Genomic DNA, 15,343 nt, shown 5'->3' on the forward strand with positions numbered 1-15,343 from the left:
TGATGTTCTGGTTTATTAATAGATCTGTAATGTAGGTTGGTTAATTCATCTCAGACAGAGGAAGGAATGCTGCTTTCAAAGCTTGCCTTGATGTTTTTTACCCTGTGCCTCGGCTCTCATAATGCATTTGATTGCTTCATGACACACAATCCCATCACAGGACACTACTTGTGAGACTGAGGTCAGATCATACATACAGTACAGAGAAGCTCTTGCCTTCAATGACTCTGTACGCGTGTCCTTTTTGTTTTCACCAGGATGCATAATTAAAATAATTGCAGTGGGTCACAGAGGCTGACATTCGACAATTATGCCGGAATTAAATAAAAATAAATAAATAAAAATAAAACATAAAAAACACAGCAGGCAGTGTAGTATTAACACATCTATACCTGCTTATTCATGTGACTGTCCAGTCAGCCAGTCCTGTGGCAGAAGCTTAATCGTGCAAAACCATGCATATACAGGTCAAGTGTTTTAGTCAATGAACACATCAACCAATGTTTAGTCTTTTTCAGTGTTTCCAATTCCAGTGTTATTACATTTGTAATGCTGGTAAACAAAAATAAGTTGAACCACATTTTCTGTCTCCATCTAGATTGTCTTCAGCCATATCCTCCACCTACTAGAGTTTACAGACCTGGTTTATTCTTCTGGGTTTTGTGTGGCTGAATGTAAAGTGGCTGGGTCATGCTTGAGAAAGGTCACAGTTCAGGGAGCATACGCTAGAATGAGGATCCTGCCAGATGGGATGAGTTGATATGGAGCCTTGCCTCCTGGGAAATCCTCCAGGCTGGAGACACTTATAGATGAGATATGTTCACATATTCAGGAGCTTACTCCAGATGACAGCAACTTGACTCTGACAGGTTGACATTGGAGCTGCACAATTTATTTTTCTCTAACTCTTATTTTTCTCTCCCTGTCTCAAGAACAGTGCAACTCTGTTACTTTATCACTACTTGCTTTTTCAATTGACATAAGCAAGACAAAACACAGCAGTATGTAACAATTTCAGTCCTGTATATGCATGTGTACATATGCTGGGGAACCTTTCAGTCTGCAATCGAGCATCCAGGAGCTTTGTCGTCTGTATAAACCACTTTTCAGCAACAAGAGGTCTGTCACGTGGCTCGCCTTTAATCCAAGCTCCCCAGAGTGGAGAACAAGGCTATAATTTTACCTTCAACATCATCAATGATCTCTTGAGGGTGAAATAATAACCAGAAATCTGTCTATGTTGCACCTGGATGTAGTTTTTATTAGAGCATTAAATCCTCAATTCGATGACAATAAACCTGTTTCTTCAGACAGTGAGAAATCGAGCCCTTGCTGATCATTAACTGTGCTAAAGTTAATCAGCCTCAGCGGTACAGTAACAATAGAAATACGTTCAATGAGGATGGAGCAATTTTGATAGGCTAGGTGACGGTCAGGAAAGAATACTGGATCGAGCTGCACAACAGGTCGTAAAAATGTAAGGCTTAATAGTTAAGGGTACAAAACAGCAATAAAAAAACAAGCTGACTGTAGTATTTCTACATTTTGGTGTTCTGCTATCTTCCCAGTGTTCACTGTTGCCAGCTAATTCATGCCAACTTTGGCTTCTAAGTACTTTTCCCAAGGGATTTCAGCCATTTGAATCAATGACACTGCATATTTAAAATTTAAATTATTGGAGGATCTAATGCCTTGTGGAGTTGTTGCTCCATTTCCATGCACAGCCTATCGTTTGGTGTGTGACAAATCCAAATTCGTGAGGCACTCCAAGTCATTCTGTTACATTGTAATGCCACGTTGATGCACATTGTATAAATTAGCTTGCTATTAGCTATTAGTAAGTTTTAACACTCTTCAGCATACTATCACTATATGATTTTTTTTCCCAAGCACTGTAATAATTTAAGTTTAGCAATAATTGATTCCAGTAGGGCTCTGGGACCTTTCTTCATCACAGCCCCACATCGATCAATCAGTCAATAAAACTCTCTTTAGCAAAACATAGACAATGATCCTGCACATTATTTGGTATGTGGATAGAGAAATGTCACATTTATATACAGACTCAAAGAAGCATTGTTATATTGTATGTACCCTCATCTCGGTTTAAACACCAAACTCATCTATGACATCCTTCTGTCTTTTCGCTTCTGTAAGGGTCTTAAAGAGGTGTACTGAGCTCCTATACATTTCCTATACATACCAGAATGTCAGACTAATGAATGATTTGATAAAACTCACTGACAGAGCTCACTTGATGTCTCTATATATGAACACAGTATATCAGTGTCCACAGGCTCAAAGAAAATAAGCACAGCTTAACATATGTTTGGCAAGACAACATGTTTTCCTGTCCAGTTTTGGTGAGCCTGTGCCCATTATAGTATGAGGTTCCTGTTCTTGACAGACTGGAGTGGAACCCATGTACTGTAGCAGATATGCCTTAAGACTCAATGTGTTGTGAGTTTTGATATACTTATCAGCTCACCGTGGTTGTAACGAGTGTTTTTTTAAAAAAATATATATTTTATAGGGATGGTGGGGGGTGGGGTGGGGTTCTTATACAGTAATGTAAGTTCAAAACAGTCTGTCCATTTTCCTTCCACAATTCTCAACAACAAGGCACATGTAGAACTGTTGTTCACAGATTTTTTTTTTCTAATATATTCTAACCTGAACGTCTAGCATCAACAATCGTCACAAGATCACGCTCTTAAGAAGTGAACATAAAATGAAACCCTTGACCTATATTTGTATAATTCTTTTGCATTGTGCTTCTGCCACATGTTTGATCTTATTAAAGTAGCCAGTGAGATTACATACATAATCAATTCATTCTGCTACAATACTCAATAATGTGTTTACTCTCCAGTGTAAAATGTGATGTCAGGATAATGTGCTGCACATCACTTAGAGAGGCGACCAGCAGATCAAGATTAATCTTCATAATATAATAGGATCATTCCATTGTATTGCTAGTATTGATAAAATATATCATAGCAATGCCAAAACAATGCTGAAGGATAAATCCAGTCCAGTCCTAATCTTAATTTATGCTTGTCGTCATGGTTACGTTCCAACACTCTTGTATGAGGCACATTAACTAACTAAATCTGGATACGGCGTAATATTCTGACTGACAGCTTAGTGCGAACAAAACATGTTTGTGTGTAGTCCTGAATCTCAGAAAAGAGAAAAGTGACTGAGGCAGACTGAATAAAATTTCCATTTACCCAGTCATTGTAAAGAATCTTTTTTAATAATACGTTAAATGGAAGACTATTCAAGTCAACATTCTTATACACACAATCAATACAGATGATGCACAATTTTCTTGAATCGAAATAAATTTCACTTACAACAATAAAGTAATAACTAGGGAAAAATGCAGGACGTGATGTTAGTTCGGCAACTGATATGTGTTAGACTCTAAAAAACACACTTTATAAAAATAAAAATAACTGTCGCAATTATTGTTTAATATTCCTTATTTTAACCCCAGGTAGGAACAAAAACTGAATCAGAAAATGAATTCAGCATGTGCCTCATATCATGTGAAAACCAGGACATAGTGACACAAAAACAGTTTGGTAATGACAGGCAGTAGTAAGGTGGAAATACACGACACTGAAAAACACTTCTGGTCAGCTTTCACAGCAAACGTTAAAAGGCCAAAAAAAATTAGACAGCGTTAAAAGATAACAATACCTGGTCAAACAAGGAAAGACAGACCTGTCATTTTTTTCCTCATTGATGAGAATCCAAGACAAGCTGTTATTTAAAGCGGTCCCACACTGTATTTATCCAATCATGGTTCTTGACACCGCAAATATGCAAATAAGAACGTGAGCCCAGGGTTTATTAATGTACAGTCTAAAACAACAGACTATGAATAGCCAGGATTAATTGTTAAACCCGGGTAAAGTATTAGCAGTTTGAAATGTGAAACAAGATCAGTCAGGCTTGACTATGTGAAAAGCCCTTATAAAGATAAACACTTTTAATATCACAGTTGTTGAATTTTCTTTTAGACATCCTGTAGGAATTGTTCCATTTGTAAAAGTAATCAACTGATTATGTGTGTGGGGAAGGTTGGGGGATGTTGGCTGATGTTGATGGGGGGTTGAGGGGTGGATTGGAAAGAGGAAATGAGTCTTTTCACTGCAATTGAGATTCACCTAACAGGCAGAAGAGGGCTCTAAAAATCACACACAAACCTCTAAAATTTATATTTCCATGTCAAAACAAAAGCAGGACATTTTGGTCAATGTTCACCCTAAAATTCTTTAAATGATCCTCAAAGAATTGAAATTAACCTCAATGTAGACACAGTGAATGCTGATCATCCCGGAAAGCTTTAATTAGTCCTTGTGCTGTTTATATACGATGAAACAAGGATGATTATTTTGGCAGGAACAAATTGCCTGTAGCTCATATACCTCCTGCCTGACAACAGGGTTATATTAATAACAACAGATGTGCATTAATTTAGCACAATATGAAATAGAATAAATTAAGTATATTAACTTTGATTACATTAAAATATAAAACCTCAAATCAATGCAAAAATCTCAATGACCAATATTAATAATTTCACACTCTGGGGATGTTATATTATGTTTACATGATTTCATTATATTTATTGCTGATTTGGCATTTGTATTTTAATGTAATTCATTTAAATAGATTTTATGTATTTTAAAATCTTTACTATACTATTTAAATACAGTAAGGTTTTATTTAAAAAGTTATAATTTATATAATATATGAGAGTCAGTTCTGGTTCACTAAACCGATTGGTTGAGAAGCATTCGAAAAGTGTTCATATTTATTATAACTACACTTTCACTGTGTTTATCAGTCCATTGTGTTTGCAATGGAAAATTTCACTTCCTAGTTCAAAAACATCACCAGTAGTCATGGCATTCAATTCTTTCCAGGACTAATTTGTCTTAAAATATGAATGATCATCAGTTGAAGATGAAAAGAAAGAAGGGGAAACAGTTTCACTCTAAACAACTTTAACAGAAATTTAGTTTATAGTACTGATTTTTATTTTTTATTATTCAATTATTTACAAAATAAACATTTTTTTTAATTAAAATGTTTCATATTGCCTATAAGTTTTTTTAATGCAACATGACAAACCTATTTAACATTGTATAGTGCAGTAATTATTTTTTTGTTATATTTTTTAACCCTACACTGGGTGTGAGGCAGGAACACATCCCAAATAGGATGTTGTTCAATGCAGAGCAGCAAGCCCACATCTAATGACGTTTTTTTTTAAAGGTAGGAGGAAACCTCTGAAGCAAACCCACACAGACATGGGGAGAACACACACAGAAACTCCACACAGGAAGTAACTTGAGCTCAGAAGTGAACACTCAGCTGTGAGGTGGTGCTACTCGCTCCACGACCATACAACAAAATAAGACTTTATACAAGAGAAAACTGTAGGGTAAAGTTTATATTTTATAGTAAATATTTTACCTTAAATCGTAAATCTTTTGAGAACCAACTCATGACTAATGGCCACTGCTTATTAAAGCTAGCTTCATTAAGATATGGCAGGCAGACAGCTTGTGGACAACAACACGGATAAAGCAGCATACCAGCATACCAGCATGCTGACACAGTCTGGCACCCAGACAGGCAAAAAAACATCAAGTAAACATTAAAATTATTTGTGAAGGAAAATCAATAGTGTAATGGTATTTAATGTTATCAATTTTGTCATATAATCGTTCAGTTATCACAAGACCTTTTGACTGCCAAAGTCTCCCTTTATCCCTTAATGACAGAGGTTAAATGTACTACCAAAAGCACATTATTTGGACAAGCAGTGGATTATATGAAGTCAGTAAAGAATGGAGCTTGACTAAGAAAAACAATCATTCGGCATGACACTGTCTCTGAATTTGACAAAAAGTGTTATAGCATGAAGCCATGAAAAATGTAATTACACCGAACTCGATAAACGGGTGTTATGTTCGAGCGGTGTCTAGAGGTGAAACAAAACCAGCATTTCACAGTTTTTACTTTTATATCTGTATCAAATACTCTGAGGAGTTTGTTAGTAAGATCCTACTTGCTATGCACCCTACTCAAGACTGAAAACAGTAAATTTCACCACTAGGAAATGTGTGGGTTAGTCTACAAAAACCGACCTTATAGACGCCTGTAGAGGGTTTTACAGAGTTTTTAGGTGGTAAATAGATTTTGCCATTTATTTAGGCCTAATTCTTTGCCAGTTTTTGGCAGGTCTCGATTTGGCCTGAACTGTTATGAAAGCAGGTGGAAAGACTATGAATAGAGCTCCAGGCATAACTCTTTCTGGAAAGCAGTGAGACTTTGGTGTTCAGCAGTAAAATTTGCTGTAGGGTGAGTCAATTTGTGTATTTTTTTTTTAAAGCAGTCCCTCCAGAATTTTGCAGAATTTTGTTATGATTTTTCAAAAATGCTTGATTTTGCAATACAAGCCCAGGATGCTTATTTCACACTACTACCAGTAAAAAAGACATACAGTATGTAATTACTTTCTAAGGTAGCTGCACTCATCTTCACTGCACGTGAATTGAAGAGCACTTTGACTGATTGCATGTTGTAAAGATGTTACACGATACGATTTGGCCCAAATCTGGAAAAAAGAAGCCAAGCTCTTTCAAATTTTGTTTCATTTTCTGTTAATTTCTGTAATTGCAAAATCAAAAAATCCTGGAGGAACTGATTACGCTTCAGTAGGTACCTACAATTTACCTAGGTTTACCTGCTTGTGCATCATCCCAGGTTACAGGAGGAAAAGCTTCAAATCTACAGATTGTTGGTAGGATACACGCTAGCTCTAGGATGCCAGTACACAAAAAAACAAGCTTCGAATTAAATATTGACTTGTTGGCAACTGTGGTTTTAGAAATGGAAGTTTTCAACTAACTGTTAGGAGGAAAGTGGTCAGGCATGTTCATTATGCTGAGGAAACACTTGAAGAAGCGCTGGGCATCTAATCTTAAAGGGGCCATAAATTATTCACAGGCTTTAAAAGCTGAGGCAAAGGAGTTTTGGAGAACTTTTAGGAGTGCTTGTCAATTTAATTAAAGGCCTGTTTTAAAGCATGAACTGCAAAAAAGCAGAAAAAATGTTTCGGAAAAACTTTTGCGACACCTATAAATTCAAAGTCAGCACTTGGACATGCGATGTTGTTAATAAGTGTCAAATCTCACCTCCTAGTCCAGGCCTGAGCCGGTTATCATAGCCATCCAGGAGTCTGTCCAAGATGCGTGTGAAGAGAGTGATATTGTTTTTGAAGGCATCTGTTGAGGTGTCTGCATTTACTGACCTAAATGACATAAGCAAACAGGTGAGCATATGCATGATGTCTGCCTGATACGACGAATCAGAAATGCATCTTATTATTTAAGAATACTGACTGGAGTGATAGTTATTTTCTAGCACACACTAAGGATATCTTAAGAGTTTACTATCAGTACAGTCCTACTTAACTACCATCCCTTTAAATATATATTTTCTATATGTTTTGCAGAATAAAATAAAATGCAGTTGTAATACTGTTCATTCGCACTTGGTTTAAGTTTGGTATTAAAACATATGAAAACTATATATGGAAGTGGGATGATGCATTACCAAGGCAATTATGCATTAATCTCAACTTTGACCAGTAGCTAGGCAACAGATCCTCTGGTATATCAGCTGCATGACGTTTTGATGGTAAGGGCTGAGATGTTCACACAAGTACAAATCCTACCCATGGGGCTCCAGGGTGGGCTGTCACATCAAATCTTAGGACATGACAAAGAGACAATTTTGGGCCTTACCTCAACTCGCCAACACAAAGGAACACAAGCACATCTCGTCCCGGACCAATGCACAAGCAATTCTGATGCAGAGTCACGTTCAATATCAGACTACAAAGCACAGCATATACTGGAAACCCCAAATGACGTTCTTGTTACTCCTGTTTTTATTCCTATATTATTCCTACTGTATTTCAATTCCTATTTCATTCCCACATTATTAATAAACGAGTTTATGTTCTGTTAGACTGTTCTACTAATAACCAAGGCATGTGTGTGAAGTGAAGTGGAGTTGGAGTGACTATTCAGAGCACATGATTTTTCCCCAGTGATTAGAGTTTGTCTTGTAGCAGCCACTCCATATCGCTCCGACACTAATATTATTATCTAATAGCATTTACAACCTGACCCAGTGCATTAGCTGTTTTCTCGCCATCAAAAAAAACTGCCGAGTACTTTTTGCTAGTAGTAATTTGCTTGTGTTTCAAATCTTTAAATACATCTGAGAATGAATACAGATAACTTTCACTCAATTATTCCCTGAAGCAAATGGATTTTGCTTAATAATGATGAATGTAAATAAGGATAGAGTGATTTCTAATGGGAAAGGTCATTGAGCACTGAAGCTTGGGAGAACTACCAAGCTGTGAGAGTACAATGAGGATTTCGTCTTCTTTAGGGGAGGACAAGGCATACTATTTATTAGCTCGCCCACTGGGCAAGTGAAAGCCGCTGTTCTGGTTGCCTGGAAACAAACTAATGGCTAAAAAATGGTAGCTAACAGAATGTAATAACGTGTGGCAAAGCTAGTAAAGCATCCATGCATTAATATTTACGAAGGGAATTTGTGCTTACGACAGTCAATTCAATAGCCAGAATTTTAACTGTAATGTTCTCTTCTCATATCACATGTACTGCAAGTTACATCCATCCAGTCATCCATCCATTTTCGTGGGGGCAGCAGTCTAAGCAGGGACACCCAGACTTGGTGTTCAGCAGTAAAAAGCTCTTCCGTGGGAATACCGAGGCGTTCCCAGGCCAGCCGAGAGAAATAGTCCCTCCAGCGTGTCCTAGGTCTTCCCCGGGGCCTCCTCCCGGTTGGACATGCCCGGAACACCTCCCCAGGGAGGCGTCCAGGAGGCATCCGAAACAGTTGCCCGAGCCAGCTCAGCTGACCCCTCTCGATGTGGAGGAGCAGCGGCTCTACTCTGAGCTCCTCCCGAGTGACTGAGCTCCTCACCCTATCTCTAAGGGAGCGCCCAGACACCCTGTTTGTCTTGTAGCAGCCTCATTTTGGCCGCCTGTATCCGGGATCTTGTCCTTTCGGTCATGACCCAAAGCTCATGACCATAGGTGAGGGTAGGAACGAGGATCGCCTTACGGCTCAGCTCTCTATTTACCAGTCGTAAGTTACAGTGATTTTGCAAAGCTGCATGTTCCTCATTCTGCAAAGATCATCTGTCATTCAAACGTCATACCTGCTTAATAAAATCAGTATATCATTGTTCATACCATACTTAGGCTGATGCATATCGCGCAGTAGGTGGTGAGATTCGGAAACATGCGACTACTGTATATATACTGTACAGTACACATCAATGTGTGTTGTAGACTACATAGAGAATGAAACGTCAATAAAGAGTTAAGATTTGTTTTCCTTTTCTGGTTGTTAATACAACTGGTCCAACAAGAAACAATAAATAATAAACTAATTTCCCAGATATGAAATGTGCCCCAGGCACCTGGGCTAGTGATTTGTCCTGCTCACATCTCTATTTAGATGATCCAGCAAAATCACACCACAGTTCGGTCTTAAGCCATATTTGGAGCCAAACCATTAATCGGTTTTGTAAATTGGCTGTGTAAATGGAAATGATTGAGCTGCTCTTATACTCATATTTGAGACTATAATGTGGTCTAGTATGTAAACTGAAGCTCTATTTCCTTTCTTTTTTATAGACAGTGCAGATCTACAAGGCTACCTTTTTTGTGTAGCCTAATAAAGTTTGACATGAGGTAGGTGTTTTTATTTTTTACGTTTCTAATCTATACGAAGCCACTGTAAACTTTGTCATACCATAACTGTACAATGGTATTATATTATCTTGCTGAATGATACCAAACAACATAACATCTGAGATCTGCCATTCAATATCAGCAAATTTATTGTCAACTATAAATGTTCCACCCATTGATTTCACCACATTCCTTATTAACATGCCCCCAAGTCCTGAACTCAAATTCTGAGCTCAAAGTAAATCCAGAGTAAACACACCATAACTGCCCCATTACACACATATACAGTATGTATCACCATACAAATTACCTATTCTTTTAAAAATCATATTATACATTCTTTTGTCATTTTATTTGGATCACATATCCACGTTATTATAATGATTATCCATCCATTTTGTAGTGCTTATCTCACAAGGGGTTGCAGGGAACCTGGATTCTATACCAGGGACTTGGGGTACAAAGAAAATTACACCATGGACAGGTTGCCATTCCATCACAGGGCACATAAGCATACACACACACACACACACACACACACACACACACACACACACACACACACACACACACACACACACACACACACACACAGACACACACACACACTAATTTAGACATGCCAATCAGCCTACAATAAATGTATTGTGACCAGGGAAGGAAACCCTGAAACAGCTCTACGTACACAGAGCAGAGGTGGGAATCAAACCCCCAACCCTGGAGGTGCGAGTTGATTTAAAATTAATTCAGTCCCAATGGGAATTCCTTAAAGTTCATCCCCATTTCTACCATTAATGCAAAATATTCTTAGTTTTATACCCATACCTTTCTATACTCACGCTGCTCAGTTTTTTTTCCAGGTCAACACCATAAAAGACAGAACAGTCAACCCTACAGTATGCTTTTACTGGCCAAAGAGAAAACAGCCCTGCTCTCTTGCTTTCCACTATAGATTGGCATTTTAGACTGAGGTTTTCAAATTTACAGGTCAAGGATCACCTAGATAAAGATGAATTCAAATTCTACCAGAGGCAAATGCGTCTTTCTCATCCTGTGACCTTTCCCCTTCAGCCGTGACCTTTTTCACCAGGCAAATTTTATTCACATTTGATCTGAATGCTTGAGCAAGCTGTCAAAGCTCATAAAATTGCTATAACTAAACTATAAATATTACACCTCTGCAGTGATATAGTATTCTTAATACAAATAAGGGAAAGCATATCATTCTGTCCAGCATATTCCAGTCATTTAATGGGTATGCTGTAGCATGACATAGGATACAGTTTTGTTCTTTGACAGTCTCTTACACAAAACCACAAATCACAAAGATAATGGGTTTGCTGGCTGGAAACAGATACTGTAGCAACCAGGCAAATGTAATGACAATAAAACCACAGTAGAGAAAAACAAACTCAGATGAAGTAATTTTAGAGTGTTCAGTTAATTTCATTTTTCATTAGGCAGCATTAACGTTAAATCTCAGATGGAACACGTCATGTGGATAACTGATTAAAGCCAGTACGAACCGATATGTCTACCACCACCTATTTTTATATGGAACTACTGGATGCATGTACTGTAGATGCACCATCTGACATAATTTGTACTGTAAGCTTATAATTTGTTACAGGCTTTGATTAAATGATTATTGACTTCATTTGGATTTTGGAAAATAAAGTTTAAGCATTCCTTGGTCATCATGTTACAAAGCAAATTATTTTTCACTCAAAGCTCACAAAAACAATCAATGCAAACAATTAAAAGTGTTTGATGATGTAGACGTTATGTCATTATAGCTATGTAAAGCTATACTGAACAAAACATGAAGCTGGATATGTTGCACACCAGCTCCAAAGCTTGACAACAATACCCAAATATGAATTTAGAATAGTGCCATAGAGCTTAGGGTTGTTTGGAACAGGGTCTACTGAAATTGAATAATGCAATACAGACGGACATTGCTTCATGTGTCTAGTTCATCTAGTGCTTTATATCTGGAACCAAGTCTCTAATGGATTCGGGCATTTTGCCTACATCCATGCTTCCTAGTTCATCCCTGCTTATTAGTGACCTGATTCTCTGGTTCTCCACAAAACCATACACCATGCATTAATGAGCCAATCAATATTGCAGAAAAGAACAGACATTCAGATGCTAAAACAACAAGCACTACATTGTGCTTGATTTGATCATTTGACAAACACTTCACATGCAGTGTTGCCAGTTTGCATGTTTTTTTGTTTTTTGTTTTTTTGTTTTGTTTTTTTTCTAGCTGGACTGCTTTAAGTTTGATTGTGTTGGGGAAAACTGAGGAGACAGAAAAATCTTACTGGTTTGAAATGATATGATCAATCTAATATGTGTTGTTGGATCAAGTTGCTGAAGATAAATACATTTTCTGTTTATTCAGTCACCAAAACACTGACTGACACTTTAACGTTCATCAAGGCTTGTTCTATTACATGAAGCATAGTTGTCTACAATATGTTTGAGGTTTTATTTGGTGCTGTTAAGGAAATGGAGTAGAACATTTTGTGGTTATATAATGCATTTTTTTTTATTCCCACACAGTTTAATGAATTTGGCACGAGGATCTTTCCTATGCCAATCTTTGCTTTAACAAACTGTTACACACCTCCACCTAGAGGAATTTTAAAAACGCTTAATGAACTTACTCATTCCGACTAAACCAAGCATAGATTAAAACAACAACAACAACAACAACAACAACAACAACAACAACAAATCAAACAAAAAACACATTGTTCCTGCAAGAACTGTCTGACACAAGACGCATTACTGGAGCGCAAAGTGCGCCTTTTACGCACAGAGGGGGCTGAAGCTGGACAGGTGTGATTTCACGGATGGGAGAGACTTAATAACCAATCATGACAATTCAAACGGGCTTTATAACTACAGATCAAGAATTCTGTACTACACTGACAATCACAAAGAAGGTGATTTGTATTCTTACCGCGTGCTCCAAAATAGCGTTAAGGAGATGCACAACACCAAGCGGTGAAACGTCAACAGCTTCTCCCTCATATCTTCACACCTAACACAGAAAACCAGTTGAATGCAAAATGCAAACAAAGCGACAGAAAACAAAGGACAAAAAGCGAGTCAGTGCTAAGCAAATAAAAAGCGCACTGTCGTGATAGACTGGGCAGAACGCGTGCAAGAAATACTGAGATTGATGTGTTGCATCGTAAATAAATTACTGGCTTTCAACCCGTTTAAATGCAATGCATTTATAATAAATAAATAAATTAATTAATTCATCAATCACTAAGGTAACAAAAGGGCTTGGTATTCTGTTACACGTAAACCTCCCTGCGTTGAATAATAATAATTATAATAATAGCATGCATACATAATAATAATAATAATAATAATAATAATAATAATAATAATAATAATAATAATAATAATAATAATAATAATAATAATAATCCCTTTCTGTGCTCTACATCAGTTCCAACTCAGGCACGAGATCAAGTTGAACCAGCAGCCCGTTATTCACGTGCGCTTCAGATGCAGACGCTATTTAGTTGTTGACGCGTCTATCAATTAAACACGTGAATGCAAACCTGTCTAAAACGTAAAGTATTTGTTTATTTTATTTTATTACTTGTTTTGTGTTGGTTTTTTTTTTTTTTAAAACACCCACCTGATACTCCTGAAGTGTGTCCTTTCAGTGCTCAAGAGAACAAGATGTATTTTAACGCTAAATATCTCTATGGAGGCTTGAGAACGTTAAAGTTCCGTCAGGCTGCCACGGTGTGTGTGTGTGTGTGTGTGTGTGTGTGTGTGTGTGTGTGTGTGTGTGTGTGTGTGTGTGTGTGTGTGTGTGTGTGTGTGTGTGTGTGTGCGCGCGCTATGTACCAAGAACCGGCTCGAGCGCGCTCGTGGCACGAGAACGTGCGTTAATGAATTCCCCCAAATTTCTTAAAGCCGAGTTTAAAAATGTCCTCGCATAACTCAGGAAATCTTCCGTGGCGCGACCGATGGCAGAACACAGCACCAAATAATGATCACTTACGATGATTTTCTCTTTATTATTATTATTATTATATTTTTTCAACGTAGTTGAAACTACACAGGGAAAGACAAACGGATCACAACTGGGTCCTAAAGAGAGTTGATTTCAGTACGTGATGCACAGACACACACAGGGTTAGTACTAGTGTATACCGTATATGGGTACATCTCATTCTTCCACACTTTACGGTACGATTCCACGATGCAACGATTCGATATTAAACGATATTGTATTGGATTTAGTAGCATGAATATGTTTATGAATATGTTACTAAGTTTATTCAGAATCTGAGACAGGCCTTCTACTGATCCACACATTTTGTATATGTTGTAGAATAGAGGTTTCTGCCTTGATTCATTTCAATCATTGCTTTTTAAATGTGATGCATCAATCCCAATCGTTTGATTGTTACACCTCTAATCAGAGCTGATCCTGACTTCCGAATTTTGAGTTGAATATTAGCAATTGAATTTAAATGTAATTCCTGATATCAAAAATATGGTTACTACTAGAAATCACACTCTTAATATTTACATTTTAAGTATTGAAATTGAAGTACTGAATTCTTGATATCAAAAATCCATATCATGTGAATGTATAAAAGCTAAAATGGTTTGCCATACCGTATCACTGTGTTTTATAGTATGCATGAGAGCAATATTTGATCCCTGATGGTTATTATTTACTGATGGATGTGCATTCATATTGACCTGGCATTATGCCCACTCCACTGGTTGCAAATCCATTGGTTTCCATATTGCATTAACATTGTTGTAACCTTGATTGAGAGACTATAAACATTGTCATTTAGGAGTGCTATCACGCTACTTTTTGTACTGGTCCCCACACAGATGCTGCTGGAAAGCGTGCATGTCATTTTGTGCAGGATTGCACATGCATATGAATGCATGTTCACACGCGACGCGGTTATCGAGCTTCCGTTTATAAACACCGTTGGCCTTGGGCGTTTATTCACGTGAATGTTCACGCAATAAATTGTTGTGTGACAGACAGGCCAAGAGATGCACTGGCAGCACTGCTAATTTAGCTAATCAGATAGAGACTAGAGACAGAATCACATCAACTTAACTTTACTGTTATTTGCTCTTGCTGACATCAAACTTGAAGAGAACACAAGTTTACCTGATTGGTGTTCTCACATTTCACTCTCATTTTGTTTCTTTTTTTCTTTTCATTGCCAAATAAATAGCTCCGCTTCATATTGTCATCTACACAGTAAACATTAACATGCGCTGTAAAATGAGGCAGGGGGAAGCGGGGCCTTGCGTAATTTGCGGGGCCCTATGCAACTTGCGCAGTGAGCGTATAGGGCCGATCGGCTCTGACTCTAATACTATGGGTGTTGCGTTCTTAAATTTACATAATAAACTAGTCTTAAACATACATTTTACACATGCTGTATCACATTTCAGTAGTTTGCTGTTTTGCACAATCCTTTACAATATCTCAGGTA

At 37.5% G+C, this 15,343-nt stretch overlaps 1 protein-coding gene across 2 annotated transcripts in view; it reads right to left on the minus strand.

Moving 5' to 3' along the window:
- The window catches only part of LOC113635597 (gamma-aminobutyric acid receptor subunit alpha-2), a 49,048-nt gene extending 35,172 nt beyond the window's left edge, over nucleotides 1–13,876 (minus strand). The window contains exons 1-3 of one of the 2 annotated variants that reach the window (XM_027135114.2): nucleotides 13,498–13,875; nucleotides 12,802–12,882; nucleotides 7,221–7,336 (exon numbers count right to left, since the gene is read on the minus strand). In XM_027135114.2, coding sequence (XP_026990915.1) covers nucleotides 7,221–7,336; nucleotides 12,802–12,872 — 187 coding nt within the window. In that variant the 5' untranslated portion in view covers nucleotides 12,873–12,882; nucleotides 13,498–13,875. Of the gene's footprint in view, nucleotides 1–7,220; nucleotides 7,337–12,801; nucleotides 12,883–13,497 lie in introns of both variants that reach the window. The other variant, XM_047802685.1, reaches the window with a different exon arrangement.
- Between the last annotated feature and the right edge of the window lie 1,467 nt (nucleotides 13,877–15,343).

The sequence above is a fragment of the Tachysurus fulvidraco genome, chromosome 17 (genome assembly GCF_022655615.1).
Source record: "Tachysurus fulvidraco isolate hzauxx_2018 chromosome 17, HZAU_PFXX_2.0, whole genome shotgun sequence".
Taxonomy (NCBI): Eukaryota; Metazoa; Chordata; class Actinopteri; order Siluriformes; family Bagridae; genus Tachysurus; species Tachysurus fulvidraco.